General features: G+C 29.8%; 2 protein-coding genes across 3 annotated transcripts in view; both read right to left on the bottom strand.

Moving 5' to 3' along the window:
- LOC145964813 (proto-oncogene tyrosine-protein kinase ROS-like) overlaps positions 1-23,935 on the bottom strand; it is a 54,646-nt gene that overhangs the window by 19,251 nt on the left and 11,460 nt on the right. The window lies entirely within an intron of this gene.
- Positions 2,241-4,737, bottom strand: LOC145965344 (uncharacterized). The gene is made up of 3 exons (XM_083088804.1): positions 4,427-4,737; positions 2,489-2,593; positions 2,241-2,367 (listed from the first exon to the last, which is right to left on the bottom strand). Exons 1-3 carry the CDS (start codon positions 4,673-4,675, stop codon positions 2,311-2,313), a joined length of 411 nt encoding a protein of 136 aa, XP_082944930.1. The 5' UTR covers positions 4,676-4,737; the 3' UTR covers positions 2,241-2,310.

The following is a 23,935-nucleotide window of genomic DNA, read 5'->3' as shown; positions in this document are numbered from 1 at the left end:
TATATTTCATTTCTAAAATTTTATATTTTATGCATATACAGGATGGACCATTTTAACCTTTAATGGAGAATAATTCGAAAACCAAGCCCAGGAGAGAAAAATGTTTCAGACAAAAGTTGTTTGGTTTCGAAAGGGCCATAAGATGATACCATTGGTTTGACCTTGAAGAGTCATTTGAAGGTCACGTGAAGGTCACTTCAATTTTTTTAAATGGAACACCCTATATATTTTTGCAAATTCTTGTAGCTTATTTCGAGAGCTTTCCAAAACACTATAATTAAGTACCTTTTCGTTAAGTACTTTTTGAGTTATGAGGCTTGAAATAATTTCTTAATTTTACATAAACCGTAAAATATCTTGTAAAATATTCATTTTTCGATTATCTTACCTTAATACTTTTATGTACAAAATAATGAGAGGAATCAATTGGTGTAAAGAAAACACATAGTTGTTTTTAAGAAAAAATATGGAATTGTTAATTGCAAATTACATATTTTTTTTCGAAACAATTATGTGTTTTCATTACACCAATTGATTCCTCTCATTATTTTGTACGTAAAAGTATTAAGGTAAGATAATCGAAAAATGAATATTTTACAAGATATTTTACGGTTTATGTAAAATTAAGAAATTATTTCAAGCCTCATAACTCAAAAAGTACTTAACGAAAAGGTACTTAATTATAGTGTTTTGGAAAGCTCTCGAAATAAGCTACAAGAATTTGCAAAAATATATAGGGTGTTCCATTTAAAAAAATTGAAGTGACCTTCACGTGACCTTCAAATGACTCTTCAAGGTCAAACCAATGGTACCATCTTATGGCCCTTTCAAAATCAAACAACTTTTGTCTGAAACATTTTTGTTTGCTGGGCTTAATTTTTGAGATATTTTACTGTCAACTACAAGTTAAAATGGGACACCCTGTATATCTAGGAAAATAAGGAAATTTTAAAAATTGAAGAAAAATAACATAAAAATCTGTTGAAGTGCCATCGTATGTATATAATAATGTAGCAGATAGTAGACAGAAAACTTCATTAATTTTAAAAATTGTTATTTTTAGAAATAATAATTATATATATATGGAGAGAGAGAGAGAGAGAAAGAGAGAGAGAGAGAGAGTGAGAGAGACAAAATAATACAGTCAAATTTTAAAATACCGTTTTAATGAAATTTAATATGCTATATAACATCCATTTGTAAGCAAAATTTTTAAACTTTATCCATCTTTTTTATACAACATCGTACATACTTTTTTCTTTCATATTGAATTGTTTTATTTTATCTTATCTTATTATAGGTAGAATATATAACTTATTATCATTCATTTTTAGTTACACTACTAGCTGCAATAACATTTAATTGTTTCTTAATCAAGCGAAAAATGTCTCTTACTTGTGTGAAATTTAAATCCGAACACATGGAAACACTTCCTTCCTGGAGGCTATTTGAAGGGGTATAATCCTTCGGTATAAAAATGATAGTTGCCTTTGTGTGTGTGTGTGTGTGTGTGTGTGTGTGTGTCAGTACTAAACCTTTCAAAAAAACACATATAACAAAAAAAAATATTCGAACGCATGGAATTTGTTTCGAAACAGCTTTTTTTATCCTACTTGACATCTGATCCATTTATTTTGTTCGGTGAATCCCCGTACAACAATGTTCTGTGCTGTATGGCTCGTGTTGCATTGATGGCCTTTAAATATGCAGCGAAATGTGTTATTCCAGTGAAAAATTCGGAAGATGCGATTGTCTACTTGAACCGAATAAATTCGGATGCGCGCGCGACAGTCCTTTGCGATACCGACTTGTTGTACACACGCACAATATTCAACCTAATATGCATTATAATGCGGCCTCATGTGTTATCAGAGAGCATTACTTAGTGTTTTATCCACGCGAATGCGTGATATTCCAATTTTTTGCGTATTTGTCACCATTTATTTCTTAGAATTCATACTTAAATAAATGACATATTACGTTTGAATTTTATAATGTTTCAGTTTTTACTCCCGACTGCTGCCAACCTACGGTTGGCAAAAGACGGAGGGAGTATGCGTTTCACCGAGCTCGGATCGGTCCTTACGGCTTTTCTCGATAACAATAACATAGTTCGGTATCATCTTTTGCACGTCAGTTTTTTATTAAGCAAGGATAATTTTATAATATTGCGCTCGATCTCACCCGCACCGTGGATATTTTTTCGGGAGGAAACGGATGAAAAATAATGTGGAAGACGCTTTCTTCACACTTCTCTTTAATAGAACCATTCATTACGTATTACATGCTATGTATTTAAATTAAAGAGCTTTACAGTTTTTTGTATATACGCTTGGCTGTAATGTTGCTTTTATTGGTGGATATGTGCTGAAACGAAAGGAAGGGAGGAAATGTATATAAAAGAGTCTTTAATTAACGTAAGAATCTTTAATCTTAAATTACATATATAACTGTTATTGCACTCTTCTCTATTGAAAACTGCACTTACCGCGATCAAATGGGTGCCGGTGAATTCGTAGATTCTGGTCAGTTTGAGATCCGCAGATAAGGAAGTCTCGGATTGCATACCTAAGTCGTGTTTCGTGCTCACGGTCTGCAGCAAAATCGAGAGAAACATAACGATTATAAATCAAGTAATAAGAAAGAAAGGCTAAAAGACCGTGGCACAAGATGTTAAAGTGTAAAAAATAATAAAGACTCTAAGTAAGAGACATAATACATTAATAATCAGTTAAAATTAAAATTACAAACTTATTGTAGGCTCTAATAGAATTACTGTTATAAAAAGTAAAGTTGTTATTATACAATTTCCGCAGATGTTGTGGTACTAAATTGCGTTTCTGACATTCCTTCAAAAAAGAGATCTTTTCTTTCATTTTTATAACCGTAACACTAGTGTGCATCCATTTCTTCAAATAATATTCGGTATTGTCACCAAATTGCTTGATTTGTTATCATCCGGACCGTATATTGCGTTTATCATTGTATTTATTTTTACGCTGGCGATAATATGCGTTCCTCACACTTTGGTTTTTTTAATTTTATTGCGATGCAATTTGGTGACAATACCAAATATTATTTGAAGAAATGGATGCACACTAGTGTTACGGTTATAAAAACGAAAGAAAAGATCTCTTTTTTGAAGGAATGTCAGAAACGCAATTTAGTACCACAATATCTGCGGAAATTGTATAATAACAAATTTACTTTTTATAACAGTAATTCTATTAGAGCCTACAATAAGTTTGTAATTTTAATTTTAACTGATTATTAATATATTATGTCTCTTACTTAGAGTCTTTATTATTTTTTACACTTTAACATCTTGTTGCCACGGTCTTTTAGCCTTTCTTTCTTATTACTTGATTTGTTATCATCCGGACCGTATATAACGATTATATATCTGTTCTTTATAAAAGTGATGAAACGAAGGAGGTAATTATTTGTACTCTCAGTTAGAGCTTGTTGAAAGTGACTCTTCTTTTGTAAAAGAAAGAAAAGACTCGTTTCTCCATTAAAATAAAAATAAAAATTAGCTCAAATAATAACAATAATTAAATGATAAAATTAGTAAGTGAGAGCAAAAGTATTGAATAATTAATTGAAACGCAAAAAGGAAGAAAAAAATTCCTTTTTTTCTTTTGTTTGTTAGCATATTTCAAAATACTCGTTAACAGTACGTACATTAAACACGAACTTATTCGCTCTTTAAGATCTCTCTAAAAGATTGAAAAATCGCCTCCACAAGTCAAATTAATGTTATATAATAATTAATGTTATATAAACACAATAATTATTTTATTCAATTTTAATATCATTTAGATATAATTTTTTGAAAGGATAAATATTAAGTAAATTTTAATATCAATTTAAAAATAAATTTTAAATAGATAAATTTAATAATTAGAGATTTGGCTCAAATAATCAAAAAATTAAAAAAGAAAATGGCATAAGAACGCGCGGTAGTTGGAGAGCAGAGAAGCAACAACACTTCTTTCTTTTTTCAATATTAATTTATTAAAAACGCTTTTTGTTGTTGTAATATGAGTTTTTTAATAAACTAATATTGAAAAAAGAAAGAAGTGTTGTTGCTTCTCTGAGCTCCAACTACCGCGCGTTGATTCTTATTTTCTTTTTTAATTTTTTAAATAAATAAATATATCATTTACGTCCTGGGGATACACATACCTCTTCAAGGATAAAAATAAAGATATCAATTACCTATTAATTTACGAATTACATATTTGGATAAGATAGATTTATGTTTATCATCAAACCATCTAGTCCTCAGAGCTATCGCAGAAGAAACTTAGTCCAAGTACATATTAATTTTAAATGATCTAGCTGAGCGCCTTCAGAATCTTCCTAGAAGCTTTATTTCCCTGATTATTTCGCTCATTCTTTTGACACTCTATGCTCATATCACCTTGAAAGGGACTTTCTGGGAGGGAAACCACTCGTCATAGACCTCGCCGAGCTTAAAGATACTGGTGACACTCCTTTCCGGATTGGTGATGATGACCGTAATCTGATCGTCGTTCATCTGGACCTCCACGGTCAGTGTAGACTTCAAGATGTCCGAGAACTCGAACTTGCCGATGTCCTTGAGAAATTCGTTTATGTTCTCGCACATTATGTACTGGTATTTGCCGACGACATGCTCCATGATCGACATAAAGTGAGGATTGATCGCGCACACAAGTCAGGAGATCAGAACTAGAATAAGCCGTTGAAGAAAACGCGCCAACTCTTATAACGACATCCGTGAATCCGAGGGACGAGGAGGTAGGGAAGAGAGAGAAAGACATTTCGTTAAGGGGTATCTCTCTGCGAGAGAGAGAGAAGGACAGAGATGGAGGGGGAGAACTGCCGGTCAATCTGCTGATGATTCCGGACAAAGTATATTCGACGGATTATATTATCCATCGACGGATCCATCATTCTGTCGTCGTGTTGCTTCTGATGTGCCCTTCGCGCTCGCCGAGGAGCGAAAGGGAGACGTCGCATTTATTCGCGTCCATTTGCGGGGCACTTGTGCGTTAGTTACTTTGCAACTTACATCCTGCCTCGGCTCTCAGAACCGGTAAATTTAATGCACAGGAGAAGCGTTTCTCTGTCGTCAGTTTCGTTGCACTGTTTAAATCTTACGATCAAGAAATTTTTATGACTAATACTAAAATATATTTCATTTCTAAAATATAAAATTTTAGAAATGAAATATATTTTAGTATTAGTCATAAAAATTTCTTGATCGTAACTCGATCGATTGTTTAACTAAAACAATTTATTTAAAATATCTAAAATATTGTAAGAGAAAATTACATATTTCTAAAATACATTTATACACTTTATATTTTCTATACATCTTTCTGTATATAATTTTTAAAATTTGATATATATATATATATATCAAATTTTAAAAATTATATACAGAAAGATGTATAGAAAATATAAAGTGTATAAATGTATTTTAGAAATATGTAATTTTCTCTTACAATATTTCAGATATTTTAAATAAATTGTTTTAGTTAAACAATCATGCTTTACTATAATTTGTATTTTTATAAAAAAAATATATATACATATATTTTTATAGATGTTATATAATTCACTGAATTCTATTATTGTATACATATACAGGGTGTCCGATTCGTGAGGGACCAAACAAAAAGTGATGATAGATTGGGTCAAACTAAGAAGAAAAGTCCTCTACCATTTTGCAAAATTCGCAATAATTATTAAGTAATAAGCAAAAATGTCACATGAAGGTTTAATTTTTTAAATGGAACCCCCTATTTTTTATTATGTATTCTTATAGCTTATCTCGAGAGCTTTCCAAAACACTATAATAAAGTATTTCTTCATTGAGTACTTTTCGAGTTATGAGGCTTGAAATAATTTCTTAATTTTACATAAAATATCTAGTAAAATATTCATTTTTCGATTATCTTACCTTAATACTTTTATATACAAAACAATGAGAGGAATCAATTGGTGTAAAGAAAAAACATAGTTGTTTTTAAAAAAAAATATGTAATTGTTAATTGCAACATTTTTAATACGAGAATAAAATAGTATTAATTAAATATCTAAAAATTGGAATAAATATATATCAATAAAAATCTTATTACATGTAAATATAAACTGGAGGAAACAGCTGGGACTCAAATTAAGCAGTTTATATTGGCTAGTAGGCAGGAAGTTGCAGCTAACACTAGAAAACAAGCTATTAATATACAAAAGTATATTAAAACCGTTCTGGATATATGGAGTACAACTGTGGAGTACAGCTTCAAATTCAAATTTAGAAATACTTCAAAGATACCAGTCAAAAGTGCTTAGAATAATCACTGATGCTCCTTGGTTTGTTACAAACGAGATATTTCATGGCGATTTAAAAATACCAACTATTAAAGAAACAATTAAAGAATACTGTTTTAAATATCGGGACAGATTAGAAGCACATCCCAATAGCTCTGCCATTGGCCTCATGAAGGAAAAGAGAGTAGTGCGCAGACTCAAGAGGAAAATACCAACAGATTTACTCATTGTCAGTTAAATTAAATAGTACATAAGCAATAAAGAGCTATGTAGATACAAATATAAGAATATGGCAATGGTCATATATCTTTTTTGACATTAAATTCAAAACAAACATGAATATTGTTGAATATCCTCCATAGTGACAGCTTGCAATAATATAGGATGTAGATAAAAAGAAACATGTAAATATATTTCTTATTGCAAGCTATATCTTTTCATATAAATAGAGCTTGAAAGATTAAGTTGAAAAGTTGTGCAATCGATATAATAGAAATAAAATAGAAAATATCATTGAGTAGGGATAGGCCCTTTATGCTTTGAGCATAATAGCATAATGTGTCAAAAATTGTTCTTAAGCTCTAATTTTGATAGTTATGCATAGTACACACTTAATATTGATAGATTTCAATCGCATAATAACGCATAATAAATATTCCGCGCAGCATAATACAATTCTCGCATAATTATGGCATGATGGCCGCAAAAAGTCCGTTTTTACACTTAAAACACTCGGATTTGGGGAAAAAAGGCTTTTTTTTTTCTTTTCCTCTATTTTTTCTATGGCGCTGCCATATATGGACCAGATAATAAAGTTAGAGACTTGTTTGCATAAAAAATTAATTCTTTGTGTTTATTAATAAAAATAACTTTAAGAAAATAATCCTTTTTGCAATATAATCCCTTTAAACAAATAAATAACTTTAAGCAAAAATTGCAATATTTTTAATACAAAAACAAAAAAGTTTGAAATTACATAATTTCGCATAAATAGCGGATTTAACACGCATAATTGGCGCATAATCGCTAGATTCTCGCGCGTATGAGGGCATAATCAAGCATTTTTTCCTGGCATAATCCATAGGTGCATAATCCATAGGTCAAAAGCATAAAGTGCCTATCCTTATCATTGAGTTTTGCAAAAAAGAATATTATTGATTACTTTGAATTTTTACGCTTTATGATAAAAAATTATAAGTACTTTTTTTTTATAAACTACGTAGCTCTTTATCCTTCTTTAAGAAAATATGATATTTACTAAAATAAATTTATTTATATATTTATTTTTAAAAATATCGAGACGCATCAATATTCGACTTTAATTTTAGATTCAAACGCAAGAACATATTATTGAATTATGGAGGAGCTATAGAATATTAATATTTTATATTATTAGTATAAAGTATTAATATTTTATATTAATATAAGCTATAGAGTATCAATATTTTATATTAATATAAAAAAATGTGCTAAAAGAGCCATAAGCAAATATATAATTTCCCTATGATATAGGAAATATCTTTATTATAGTTATCATCATCGAATATTTATCATCAATTAATTCGATCAAACGTCATCAAGTTAGATAAATAAGTAAAGAAATTTTTGTCGAGCAAGACGAGTTAATCGCCTGAAACGAGTCCATTATCGGCTATCCGATTAAAATTGATCGCTTCTCGACGTTCCTCGCATTGGCCTCTCAAAATTTCTCAAGAAATGTTCCGATTCGATCGAACTCGGCCGATCGCTCGATTTCCGCTATGACACGATCATAGATCAGGAAGGAAAAACTGCGGAGCAAAACCGCGCGATTAACAGCTGCCGCGTGATATTTGACAAGCACGAAAAATAAAGATATCATCGATATCGATAATTATAGCAAGCATGACGACAATTTCGTTACGTTATTATATAATTAATATTCAAATTATATTATATTACATAAGTAGCGAAAAAATAATTTCTCTTTTTGTGTCAATGACGAAAAAATTAGATATGCTTAACTTTATTTATATCAATGATTCCACTTCTTTCGATAGTATTTATTACGATTATATCGATTAATGATTCAAGTATTTTGTAAAATCATACATAAAATCCTAGCATCCTTATGCGCGATAAAATAAACTCTCTTGAAATTAATAATATAATTATAATTACATTAATGTTTATGTTACCACGCGTGTCTCATCGCGATTCACACGAGAATGAGAATTTCACGTTGTTCGCTGACAATTATATTATCATGAAAAGTATAACAAAAATTTCTTGTAATAATAGGATTAACTTCTTGTCGAGTCAGCTATACTTAAGCGTACTTATCACTAGCGCTTTATTATTATGTTTGCGCTTCGTCCTGGTTTTGTTGGGAGTAATATTTTACAACCTTGCTTAGTATCTCGTTTGTATTATTTTTAGGCGAATTGATTTTATAATTTAATATTTGACAAGCTGCTATTCCTTCCTTATATTATACAATCAGTTATATAATTATTACGCAATGTCATAAGTGGAATATTAAACAGAAAAATATGTATTATTAATTGATGTACGATATTTTCTTACAAACACAATTTGCAAGTCATAAATACTGTTTGCAGCAATATTTTTTGATATAATCGCTAATTGCGAAATAAAAATCACACTTTTCTTGCCTTTCCTGTTTTTTTCATGCGGAATATTCTGTGGTAAAATTATGTGCACCTGTTACAGGTGATAACATATATAACATGATCTTCTGAGAAAATCATATAAGGCTAGAGGGTATTAATTATTTGAAATTCTAATTAGATTCACAATTATTAATTATCAAGAGATACTTCATTGACTATTACTATTCATACATATTGATGTTGTATTAAGAACTTATGAAATTCATGAAATTGATTAACTTTAAAAAATAGAAAATTTTCTATCTATCTATCTATATATATATATATATATATATATATATATATATATATATATATATATATACAGGGTGAGCCATTTTAATTAACGCACGCAATTATTTCGGAAACAAAGCATTTTAGAAAAAAATGTTTCAGACAAAAGTTTTGTGGTTTCGAGGGGGCCATAAGATGGTATTATTGGTTTGACCTTGAAGAGTTATTTGAAGGTCACATGAAGGTCACCTTCAATTTCTTAAATGGAACCTACTATTTGTCATTGCATATTCTTATAGCTTATCTCGAGAGCTTTCCAAAACACTATAATTAAGTACCTTTTTGTTAAGTACTTTTTGAGTTATGAGGCTTGAAATAATTTCTTAATTTTACATAAACCGTAAAATATCTTGTAAAATATTCATTTTTCGATTATCTTACCTTAATACTTTTACGTACAAAATAATGAGAGGAATCAACTGGTGTAAAGAAAACACATAGTTGTTTTGAAGAAAAAATATATAATTTGCAATTAACAATTCCATATTTTTTCTTAAAAACAACTATGTGTTTTCTTTACACCAATTGATTCCTCTCATTATTTTGTACATAAAAGTATTAAGATAAGATAATCGAAAAATGAATATTTTACAAGATATTTTACGGTTTATGTAAAATTAAGAAATTATTTCAAGCCTCATAACTCAAAAAGTACTTAACGAAAAGGTACTTAATTATAGTGTTTTGGAAAGCTCTCGAGATAAGCTACAAGAATATGCAATGACAAATAGTAGGTTTCATTTAAGAAATTGAAGCTGACCTTCATGTGACCTTCAAATAACTCTTCAAGGTCAAACCAATGATACCATCTTATGGCCTCCTCGAAACCATAAAACTTTTGTCTGAAACATTTTTCTCTAAAATGCTTTGTTTCCGAAATAATTGCGTGCGTTAATTAAAATGGCTCACCCTGTATATAATATATACACGGTGAGTCATTTTAATCTATAATCCCAATTATCTCGTTGGCAAAGCATGACAGAGAAAAAATTTTCCCACAAAAGTTGTTTGTTTCTTTGGGGGCCATAAGATGGCACCATTGGTTTGACCTTGAAGAGTCATTTGAAGGTCACGTGAAGGTCACCTTCAATTTCTTAAATGGAACCTACATTTTCTCATTACATATTCTTATAGCTTATCTCGAGAGCTTTCCAAAACAGTATAATTAAGTTAATTTTCATTAAGTACTTTCCGAGTTATGAGGCTTGAAATCATTTCTTAATTTTGCATAAACCATAAAATATCTAGTAAGATATTCATTTTTCGATTATCTTACCTTAATACTTTTATGTACAAAATAATGAGAGGAATCGATTGGTGTAAAGAAAACACATAGTTGTTTTTGAGAAAAAATATGTAATTTGCAATTAACAATTACATATTTTTTCTCAAAAACAACTATGTGTTTTCTTTACACCAATCGATTCCTCTCATTATTTTGTACATAAAAGAATTAAGGTAAGATAATCGAAAAATGAATATCTTGCTAGATATTTTATGGTTTATATAAAATTAAGAAATGATTTCAAGCCTCATACCTCGGAAAGTACTTAATGAAAACTAACATAATTATAGTGTTTTGGAAAGCTCTCGAGATGAACTACAAGAATATGCAAAAGCATATAGGGTGTCCCATTTAAAAAGTTGGAGGTGACCTTCACGTGACCTTCAAATGACTCTTCAAGGTTAAACCAATGGTGCCATCTTATGGCCCCCAAAGAAACAAACAACTTTTGTGGGAAAATCTTTTCTCTGTCATGCTTTGCCAACGAGATAATTGGGATTATAGATTAAAATGACTCACCGTGTATATATATATATATATATATATATATATATATATATATATATATATATATATATATATATACAGGGTGTCCCAGACCACCCGTACACCCCTTTTAAAATGAAAGTAAATGGCTTTTATCAAAAATCGCGAACAATTTTTAAGTAAATCGGGTACGCTCTATCAAATGGTGATATTTTCAACTTTTGATTTCGACCGAAAATACGCCATACGGATCGGAAGTTGAATTTTTTTAGGAGAACATGGTACTTTTTATTACAGATTCGAATTGTACATGAAAAAATAAGAAACTTTTGTATCAAACGTTTTTTCTGAAAGTACCTCTGTCAATCTTAAAATTGAAGTTCATTATTTCATCACAATTACTTTCAAGGTCAATTTTAAGATTGACAGACACTTTTAGAAAAAACGGTTGATACAAAAGTTTCTTATTTTTTTCACGTACAATTCGAATCTGTAATAAAAAGTACCATGTTCCCCTAAAAAAATTCAACCCGATCCGGATGGCGTATTTCCAGTCGGAATCAAAAGTTGAAAATATCACCATTTGATAGAGCGTACCCGATTTACTTAAAAATTGTTCGCGATTTTTGATAAAAGCCACTTATTTTCATTTTAAAAGGGGTGTACGGGTGGTCTGGGACACCCTGTATATACAGGGTGTTCGGAAATTCAATCGACAAATTTTCAGAGATTGTCGGGGGCACCATAAGAATCATTTTTTGCAAATGAACCTGGGGTCGGAAACGTGTCATTACATCGCTACGGCATACGGAGTGTTCGAAAGAGTCGGGACCTCGAAATATCACAAAAAATAGAAGTTTTACAAAAGATTGTTTCAAACAAAAGTTGTAGGGTTTAAAAAGGTCTATTTACTGGCGCCATGTGTTTGACCTTGGATGGCGTCGCCAAGGTCACGACAAGGCTATCTTGAATTTTTGAAATGGAATCCTCCACTTTTTATTGCATATTCTTGTAGCCCTTCTCAAGACCTTTTCAAAGCACTAATTTTACCAACTTTAAGTAAGCCGTTTCGAAGTTATCGAGCTTTTCATGGTAAGATGTCTCGCCCACGAAAGCAAGAGATCCAAACACAAATCCGATTCGGTTGGATCAGGCATCGATCTTGCCTTCATTGGCTGGATCAGCCACCGATCTTGCCATGATTGGCTAGATCATCTTCCAATCTGGGAATTATATTATACGGAATTATATAATTATACGGCCTTCGCCGAGCTAATAACTTTTTTATGAGAGAATTGCATAATGCGATAAATCTTATGCGAATATTTAATCTTAATACGTCGAGTAAGATGGGATGACAAAATCGGGGAGAGGTATGTTCGCGGAAACTGGCCTGTAACTAGCTCTGTATGGCGAGGTTCATCCGTTTTTATTTATTATAGGCGTGGAATTACATCTGGATTATTGCATAAATTACACCTAGATCTATTATATAAATTAAACTTGTTATATCATAGCAGTCGATGAGAAAAAAAACTGTATGCATCAAAAATACAACGCGTTAATGTATTAAGCCGGGTCTACATTGGTCGTATCGTAAGGTTGTAAGGTCGTAGTCGTAAAAAATTGACCAATCCCAGTTGAAGTTCAGGAGAATAATCAACTGTGATTAATCAATTTTTTACGATTACGACCTTACAACCTTGCGATACGACCAATGTAGACCCGGCTTTACACATTCTGTGTATAAGAACCTTAAACATGTATTATTTTTTACATTTTATGAACAATTACTCAATCGTCGTCACTTGATGTTGATTTATTGAATATGCTGTTTTTCGCACCAAGTGCAATTACTTTCTTGCTGCATTACATTTTCATCCAATATTCTTTTTCCCTTTTCGTTCTTCGTGTTACTTGTCACATAATTGTCTTTCTTCTTTTATATTTTATTCTTGATCGTGATTATAATCTTGAAATATTTTTTATTAAATCTATCGATGACATTTAGTTGGTTCCTCTTCAGAGATAGTAAAAAGCAATATTACTGCCAGTATGCACGTTATGAGTGTCGCGCAACCCTGCAGCCAATATATATATATAGTCTAACCATGCTGTTTATTATTATCAATAATTATAAATAATTATCTTCCTTCTTCTTAAAATTCTTCTTTTCTCCTTTATTCTTGATTGTGACTATAATTTGGATATATTATCTATCAATGATCTTTCTACCTGAATCCTCTTCACAGAAAGTAAGGCGCAATATTGCTGCTAGTATGCACATTATGAGTGCGGCGCAATCATGCAGCCAATATATGTAGCGCAATCATGCTGTTATTCTTCTTTTGCCCTCATATTTCTTCATCCTATACATATGTACAATTTTAATTATTATCTAACATGTAATACAGAATATATATATGTATATGTATATATGTACATATGTATATATATATATATATATATATATATATATATATATATATACATATGTACATATATACATATACATATATATATTCTGTATTACATGTTAGATAATAATTATATAATGACTATAATAATGACTACATATATATATATATATATATATATATATATATATATATATATGTAGTCATTATTTTAGTGTAGTCACATATTTTACATTTATTTGTCTAATTACATTTATTTAATAATACATACAATAATATGTACATTATTTATGTACAAGTTTATATTTGCAGCATAATTATAATAAATAATACAACGATAACATAATGTGAGTGAAAATAACTTTCTGCGCAGCTATATAATTATGATTATATGATATTTTTGCATATAAATAATTAATAAGAGTGAATATTAGGGTTGCGCAACAACATAACATAATGTAAGAGTGAATATTAGGGCTGCGCAGCAAGCCATAATATAATGTAAGAATGAATAATCTTCTGCGAGTCACATAATTATGATTATATAGTATTTCTGCAATCATAAAAGTTTATATATTTGCATAGCCATCTCTCATTATGTTATATTATATTATTTATTATTATGACTTTGCTGTAAATAAAAGTAATTATTATTAATAATAGAAAGAGAGAAAAGCTTACCTGTTTAGGAACATTTTCTTCAGATATATCCATATTATCCATGTTTATTTAAACTTTTTCAATAACTTTATTGACAACAATTTATTATCAATAATCAACAATAATAATTTGACATGTAGGGTAATGTCAATTATTATTGTCGCCGCTACTTCGAGATATCTCCAACTATATTTCCCTATACGGATGCTTAGAACGAATCTTATTGGTGAATCATTTTTGCTTCTTAGATTCACTCGCAGCCAATGAGAGCACGTACATATAGACGAAATAATATTGTTTTTCCGCTTTTTATTAATAGAATAAAGAATGATAATTATATGTTCTAAACCATCCTTGGTTAATAAAAAACTGATGTGCAAAAGATGACATCGATAACTATGTTATTGTTATCGAGAAAAGTGGTAACAATCGATCCGAGCTCGGTGAAACGCGCCCCATACAGCACCGAAAGATTGCAAAAACATTGCATAGACCTAACATTGAAACATTGTAATATTGCATAGAAGTTGCGAAATGTTTCTGCAACATTACTGCAAGCTTACAGCAACGTTGAAATGTCCGCCCTCAGAAATATTACAATGTAAGATTGTAGTAATGTTACGGTGCAACGTATTTGCAATATTAAAACGCGTTTTGCTATTGCAAATGCAGACCGTTTTAAATTTAATAAATAAACTTTGAAAATATAAAGAAATGTTTAAGAAAGATAGGAAAAAAAACATTTACCGCCTTTGAAAAAAAATATCTATTAGTGTTTTTTATCAAATGTGTCTTATTAAATATTTATCTCAATAATATACATACAATTATTTTACATACACTCGGTACCAGAATATTTTAATACGTGCAATAAATGAATTATTTCCCATTTACCGATTCAATGAAGAAAAATCTATTTAATATTCTGAATCCCAACGAGGGATCTAGATTATTAAACAAATTATTTGTTTAATAATTTAGATCCCTTATTAGGATTCAGAATATTAAATAAATCAAGTCAGTTTATCAGAAATTTAACTGACACAAGACAAAAAATATAATTACTACATTAGTCCTTTGTAGGCCTTATATCCACTTTAGATGAAAATTCGAATACGAGTTAGTTAAGTTTGGTGTCGCCACATAGCGGCAAGTAAAGAAACACATGTTATACATTTTCGCTATGTTAAAATGTTGCTGCAACATTGCCAAAGTAATATTACAAAATAATGTCTCTGCAATATTTCTGCAGCATTACACTGCTATGTGCAATGTTGTAACATTGCAGCAATGTTGATGCAAGCTTCTGTGCTGTATGGGTTGCTGCAATATTTGGTGCTGTATGGGTACTGCTATAACATCGATTGCATTAATCGTCAATTTTAAATTTAAAAGAGAAAAACTAATCGACTTGTTTTAAGATCATAAGTTTTATTAAGTAGACCTGGAACTAAAGGATTTAAGAAATTACATAAAATTACAAAAATTTGACCCGAGTCGTATTATAATTTACACATTTTTATTTTTTTATTATTAGGAAATATTTAATTTTGAAATTAATCATAAGCTTTGCCAAGTAAATTCGGAACTAAAAAAATTTAGACCAAAACAACTTAGAAAAACTTGGCGTGCTCGGGTCACATTATAATACACATATTTACAAATTTACAAATATACATAATTTTACAAAGTTTGCGAATTATATACATGTAATTAATTTCAATTATAGAAATATGTGAATTATACAACCCGAGCACGCCAAGTTTTTCTAAGTTGTTTTGGTCTTAATTTTTTTAGTTCCGAATTTACTTAGCAAAGCTTATGATTAATTTCAAAATTAAATATTTCCTAATAATAAAAAAATAAAAATGTGTAAATTATAATACGACTCGGGTCAAATTTTTGTAATTTTATATAATTTCTTAAATCCTTTAGTTCCAGGTCTACTTAATAAAACTTATGATCTTAAAACAAGTCGAAGTTTTTCTCTTTTAAATTTAAAATTAGCGATTAATGCAATCGATGTTATTGCAGTACCCATACAGCACCGAATATTGCAGCAATATTATTAATATTGTTGTAACATTGCAGCAACATTGCAATATTGCCGCAATATTACTGCAATGTTCTGTGCTGTATGGAGTAAGTATTAAATAGCTTTATGAGTTTGTAATCTGCAATATAAAACCCGCAATATATTAATGCTATTTCATATATTGTACAAATATTTATTTGGATCACACATAATAATGTATTTTTATATATCATACAAAGTATGGAATTTATTTTGAAAATCATTTTCATTTTGTCCAGAATCTAAAATACATAAATGCAAGATTGAATTTGTGACAAATATTTTAAATTATCAATTGCTTCAATGTACTTGGCTAATTAATTATTGATTTCATATTTAGTTTTGATTCTTTTTTAGAAAAATTATATATATTTTTTGAGGGAATTGTAAATTACATTTTTTTTTTCGAAACAATTTTGTGTTTTCTTTACACCAATTGATTCCTCTCATTATTTTGTACATAAAAGTATTAAGGTAAGATAATCGAAAAATGAATATTTTACTAGATATTTTATGGTTTATGTAAAATTAAGAAATTATTTCAAGCCTTATAACTCGAAAAGTACTTGATGAAAAAATACTTTATTATAGTGTTTTGGAAAGCTCTCGACATAAGCTATAAGAATATGCAATAAAAAGTAGGTGGTTCCATTTAAGAAATTAAAGGTGTCCTTGACCTCACCTTAACGATGCCATCCAAAGTCAAACCAATGACACCATCTTATGTTCCCCTCAAAACCATACAATTTTTGTTGAAAACGTTTTTCTCTAAAATGCTTAGTTTTTGAAAGAAAAGGAGTGTACGGGTGGTCTAGGACACCCTGTATATATATTGTTAAGCCCGGGGCGAGGACTTCGAGATATATCGAAGACGCGCACCAAAGAGAACGGCTGTCGCGGATCGCGTTAAATAAATAAACACTTTTAGAAAACACACAGGAACTTTAATGCGAACACAGAACACACAAAAACAACAGATTAATAACACAACGGATTAATAACACAATAATGGCTCGTATATGAAAACGCGTCCAGATAGCTTGACAGCTATCTCTCGACTCAGCTGTTCTTCTCCTATTAACAACCTTTAATAACCAGATGTTCATCATTTGCAATGCCGACTTGACGATCACGAACATCAGGGACGTAACACTATATATATATATATATATATATATATATATATATATATATATATATATATATATATATATATATATACGAGGTCTGTAAATAAAGTAATGAGACTTTTTCGAGATGAACTTTTATTTATAATTTAACTATAATTTAACTCTGTCTTTTTCAAAATAGTTCCCTTGGGAAGTCACGCAGCGCCTGAGACGTTGTTTCCAGTCTTCATAGCAGTGCTGGAACTCAGAAACCCGAATGGCCTTCAGCTGGTCGGTTACAGCCGCTTTTACGTTTTCGGTCGTATCAAAGTGATGTCCTTTGAGATGAGTTTTCAATCTCGGGAAGAGAAAGAAGTCACAGGGACTCAGGTCAGGCGAATACGGGGTCTGGGGAACGACAGGAATGTCCTCTCGATGTACTCTCCAATTGATTTAAATTAAAAAGACGAGAATTTATCTATATAAATAAATATGAATATCTCTTTTATCCGAGATTTTTAGAATTTTAATTTATTTTTTAAAGAATTTTTTATTTTATTTTTGAAAGACGCTGTAGCTTCTCATTAATTTCGCGAAATTTTATGAGCAAATGACAATTCGAATAATGATTTATTTGAATTAAAGCTAATGTTTTTTATTTATATTTGCGGAATTTACGAGTAAATAAAGAGAAGAATGTCTTTTTGCGTTACTCATCGCGCGAAGGAATTGTAAAGAATCGTCAACTGACGAAATACGATGATAATGCGAACTAAAAATAGTATAAACGACGAGAGGCGCCAGGATGCAAATAGATAAATTCGATTTTAGCGTTATTGTGCGAGTCATCGCGATTTTTCTTCAGTTTCGATAAATAACAGGTAAGCAAAAAAAAATGCGATCTTTTTAAGTTCAGGCGAAAGCTATATTTTTATTTAGCGAAAATATTTGATATAAGAAAGAGGGTCTTTTATATTCTATTCTATTATATCATATTATATTATATTATATTATATTACATTATATTATATTAATATTAATATATTATATTATATATAGAAGTTCCACACATTAAGATTCCGCACAAATCGGACCTGCGCAGCACTCTGGGTAAGGCTTGCTGAGATCCATTTCGCGATAACCGAATTTCTTCCCTCTCGGACATTGGTATAAAGGACATCTGGAAAGAAACAACAATAATAATAATTGAATATTGTCGAAATTTAACGGGATCAGAAAATAAAGTAAAATTCAAAAAGGATAAATAGTTTTGAGAGAAAATTTTATTTATTATTAAATAAACAGAAATATCACTAGTGTTATTATATCTATTGCCACACAGAAGAGAAAGATGTTAAATTTGCAAATATTAAGTAATACATAAAATATCTCTTTTATTTCGTAAATAATCGTCTTGTTGCAGTATAACTAAAATAAACGTAGTCTCTTTGATTTATTAGCAAATAAATCATGTTGTATAAATCATGTACTTTCTCTGCATCGCAATCTCAAGTAGACTCTACTCGATTGTGCTTTTTTTAATTTTTTTAAGTTAGATGATCAATCGTGTATCAATTATAATTGATAATTATCATTATCCCGCATTTTGTAAAAATCGATTTACAATTAATTGCAAAGTCGAAGATCGGGATAACTGGTTATCAAAAGCTCGTTACGTAATAACTGACTTCTTGAACAGAAAATTAATAAACGATCGAAAGCATCAATTAAAAGAGATGCGATTTTTTTCTTTCAAAATATCATAAAGTCTCTACATCAGGAATAATGAGGAAATTTTAAGAAGGATTAATTTGAGAAATAAAACGAACTTACGGGTCCATTGTCATTACATTATCACCAAGACAATTGATCCGCGAGCATTCACGAATGTGTTCACCCACACTTAAAGTCTCGTTGTCAAACACACAGTCACTTATGTAAATAAAATTCTAGAATAAATAAAATTGTATCATCAGGCATCAATCGACATCATTCACTCATACGCTGGAAGCGTCATTAGCCTTATAACATTCGTTTTCGGAATATTTATTTAAAAGACAGAATCTCGCTTCTCCAAATCGTTTGCGAAATCTTAAGCTGGTCCACTACGTATAATACAATATATTTTTAATTTCGCGGCATACGGATTTGCATCTCTTCTTCAATATATTTTTTTAATCACCAAGTTTTCGCAAACTTACCTAGTGTAGGGTGAACGAATGCGCATACTATCAACAAAATCACTAAATGGATCTTCATCGTCTTTTCTCTTGCTTAGAAAAATATTAGGAAGCGAAGGCGACAATCAGACAAATTGTAAATTATCTCTTCAGCTCTAGTACCGTAGAAATAAGATGCAATATATATATTGTTATCTTATTTTTACGGTAAAAAAAACAATCACCAGCATTGCAAGGTCTGAGTCAATAATATATGCGGAATGTATTCTTGACCCAAACCTTGCAATGCTAGTTCTTATATTTTTTGTTGTAGAAATAAGATATAAAATATTCATATATATATTGTATCTTATTTCTATAAAAAAAAACAATCGCCAGCGTTGTAAGGTCTGGATCAAGAATGCATACGAAAATTATGTCTAATCGACAAACAGCTGTATTATCCATATTTATGAAGCGATTTTCAAAAATCTATTAAGATTGATAAGCTAATAATATTCATATAAATGTATTTTCGTCTCTTTAATTTCGTCGAACTAGAAACGAAAGTAAAACATATACCAATACAAATATACATATATACAAAAAATTAAAAAAACACGAAGATTCGCAAAAAACTTGCTTTAAAATATAGAATTAAATTGTATAAACCATTCATTATATGCAAGCTCTTTATCAAATATTTGCAACGTGGATATCGAGCTTATTATTCTTAATATCAAATAATATTTATCAGGGATGGGAAAGTTACTTTTTAAAAGTAACTCGTTACCGTTACTCGTTACCGAGTAAAAAAAGTAACTCGTTACCGTTATTAGTTACTTATTTTTAAAAGTAACTAGTTACCGTTACCGTTACTTCAAAAGTAACGATTCGTTACTTTTCCCTTTTAATGTTAAAACAAGATAGAATTAAATAAAAATTTACTTTGGTAATATTTTTGATTAAAATATTAATAAAAACAACAAATTTTTTATTTTAAATTTACAAAACCGTAAAAAATTTAAAGAGATATAGATTTTAAAGCACTTAACATGTAACTTCACATGTAAATAAAAAATTTTAATTTCCATTAAATTGATAAATACAGCTAAATTTACATTCTTTTTATGCGCTCTCGTCCGATATTACGTCAAACTTAAAAGCTGGCCAATCACATCCATTCCTCAGAAGAATGGAATAACTGTGATTGACCAATGATGTCATTAATCGCCCTCAGAGGTGTCTGTGAAACCGGAACGACAATCTACGAATTTCAAAAAAATACTAAGAGTTCTGATAGCACTTTTCATAGTTCTACAGTTCCTGAAAATTAATAAATAATTAAATAATTATTTATAAAATGATAAACGGTCGGAACTCTGCGCAAAAATGTTTCTAAAGGATAGAACTCTTATAGAACTGTCCAGAACTGCCGTTAAAACTAGGGAAAATCATCAGCACGACACATTTTCACTAAGTGTCGTGCTGGCAATAACATTAAAAATTCATAAAAAATTATTAATTTTTGGAATATAAATCTGAAATTGCATATATAGGCTGAACTATAGCAGAACTATCGGAAACTCTTACTAAAAATAATAATATTCAACGCGTTTTGGTATTTTAGAGGGAAGAGTGTCGTGCTAGATTCGCGAAGTTAGCACATTTTTTCGATTTCGATTTTTTAATATAAGGAATGCGGAACTCTTTTTAATTTTTATCAGGAACTGTAGAACTATGAAAAGTGCTATCAGAACTCTTAGTATTTTTTTGAAATTCGTAAATTGTCGTGCCAGCTTCACAGACACCTCTCAGAGCTATAAATTTCATCCGAAGTATTATCGAATTTTATATGAATGTCGGTCGATGACTAAAAATTGAATATGACAGAAATACGATGTCATAAGTATTTTCAAAATATGAAAAGTAACGGTAAAAGTAACTGTTAAAATCGTTATCGTTACTAAAAAAATGTAACTACGTTATCGTTACAGGTACAGAAAAAAAAAATGTAACGCCGTTACCAGTCCGTTACCAAAAAAAAGTAACTATAACGGTAACGGCGTTACAAGTAACGCGTTACTTCCCAACCCTGGTATTTATATAGGTCATAAGTCGTCGAAGAATTGAAGACGAATATGACAATGATTGCGCCGAATTCGGCTTTAAATAAATTTAGAAATCTGAAGAAAGAAATCATCGAGAACTCACTAAATCTCCTTCAAGATGACTAAATCTATTTCTTCGACATAAATATCCGTCAGATTTTTTATAAGCTCGCCCACAAAATATGTATACACATCTAAAAACTAAAAAGAATTAATAAAGTACGCGGATTATAATATAAATCATGTAAAAAGCTTGCAAGTCTCTCGTTTTGATTGACCTTTATGAATCTTGGAACGCTTTGTTATAATCTTGTTATAATCAACTATATTTTAGAAATAAACTTTAAGTGTATTTCTTCAAAGCAATCCTACATAATTACTTGTCACGTATTTGATTGAACACTTTATATATTTATATGATATTAATTCATTTAATACACATTAAAATTTTTCAATGCTCAGTATGACATAATATTCTAAGATTATATTGAGAAAAACTCTTGAAATTAGATAAGCATATGTGTATGATAATGGCAAATACTTTGAATCTTCAAATTATTTTATTCGCTTTAATGGATGAAACGCACATGCATAATATTTTAATACACTAAATAAACTTTTGTGGCTTGTATTATGCACGTAAATATATATTTTTATTTATTTTGTCATATCAAAGTTATTCTATATAACACGAAAAACATATTGATAAGATAAGTAGTGTGCATAAGTTGATGAGAAATAAAAATTGCTTTTCGCTCTCGACTATATTTATTATTTTCCTAGCTAGATCTGAATTATTCTTTTTTTTATGTGCCACACTGTAGATCATCTTATCTTATTGGTCGATAAAGATTCCAATAAAATGTTCAAGTATTTCAGTCCTTAACATTTGTTCGATATACAACGAACATAATCAGTTTACATTCGTATCATAATTAAGAAGAGTTTCACCTTATTCGCGCAACAGATGTATTATATATTTTTCTTATCATCTTCATTTTTCATCCCATGAATGAATTCGTCTCGCGAGCGCTTGTGGTTTGTTTACATCGCATGCATATATCGTACCGAGATAAATCATACGTTGATACAATAAAATTTATTCGATGATCTTTCATATAATTCAATGATGAACAATTTAGTCCTTTGTGATCCTTTTAATCCTAAATAATACTGATCCTAAATCTTGTATACAATTTAAAAACCTCCATAATATAAATTTTGTAAGAACAATTTAATAAAATAAATAATATAAATTTTTTATCTATTAATATTAATAAGAGAAGTAAATTTTTTGCATAAAAATATGCTTTGGAGCTCAAGATATAATAATTAATTGGAAAATATCAATCACTCTATGCATTATGTGCGAAACAGTATATTTATATAGCATATTTATATTTATTATAATCGATTTATTAGAAGTGTTTTCGATAAATACATTATACAATATATATAAAACATATTTCGTTGCGAGAATAAGATGTAAACGTATATCATGTTTGCTAACGTCATTATGCGTTTAAACCTTGTTATATCTCGTTCGACATTAAATATCAAATATAAAGAAAAGTCATGAAAAATATTACAATAATTTACAAATAATTCGTTGTACAATCAAAGTTACATTTTTCCAAACTAAGCCCTCGAGCAAGAAAATAATAATTATCATCAATTATCTACAATCGTGACAACTGGAGAGTATCAAAATATCTTTGTGAATTTTGTGCACGTGTTTCAGAGAACTAACAACAAATTAAACATGTCTAGGAAATTATATTCCAAATTAAAAAAGGTACTACTAAAAAAATCCTCTAAGTAAAAAGATGAAGATAGAAATTTATCCGTAGAAAATTTTAATAAAGATATCGAGAAGAGAAGGAGAGAGAGAATTTTTTTTCGTCATATTTCGTTTTTGTGGTATTTGTATAATAAAATCATTAAAATGGCATGTGTTTTATTAAAGAGATTAATTTACTAATTAATTTATTATTAATTTATTAAAATTTCGGGAGAGAGAAAGATCATCTGATATATTCCTGTAACTTCATGAATTTAACTTCATGAATCAAACTTGATGAATTATATAAAATCTCTTATATTACGATTAATTCTACGATTGCACATGTTCAATGGGAGTTGTTGCATTATGCATCCAATGGATCCATTATATGATATATCGGTAACCCAGGTAGAAATCGTATCTCGGCACAACCTAGTCCCTAGCTTTCTTTGCTAGATTGTTAGCTAGTGATGAGCTAGCCAAATGGCAAAGGTACGAGGTGATTCTGTTACGCAGAAATAACCTAGTGGCTGTCTAGTTAAACGAACCTGCCCCATGATGGTGTCCTGAGCTCAGGCCAGGCTT

Source organism: Camponotus vicinus, unplaced genomic scaffold, assembly GCF_025532165.1.
Source record: "Camponotus vicinus isolate PSW18456_S1 unplaced genomic scaffold, iyCamVici1.0 SCAF_14, whole genome shotgun sequence".
Taxonomy (NCBI): domain Eukaryota; kingdom Metazoa; phylum Arthropoda; class Insecta; order Hymenoptera; family Formicidae; genus Camponotus; species Camponotus vicinus.
The sequence above is the reverse complement of the archived record's forward strand: the minus strand, read 5'-3'. Positions and strand labels throughout refer to the sequence as shown.

Coding starts and splice junctions, on each gene's coding strand:
- LOC145965344 (XM_083088804.1), bottom strand. CDS start 4,675: ATGTCGATCATGGAGCATGTCGTCGGCAAATACCAGTACATAATGTGC. Junction 2,594..4,426: donor CCCAGAAAGTCCCTTTCAAG/GTGATATGAGCA, acceptor ATTTTGCTGCAG/ACCGTGAGCACGAAACACGA. Junction 2,368..2,488: donor CCGGCACCCATTTGATCGCG/GTAAGTGCAGTT, acceptor CTTTCGTTTCAG/CACATATCCACCAATAAAAG.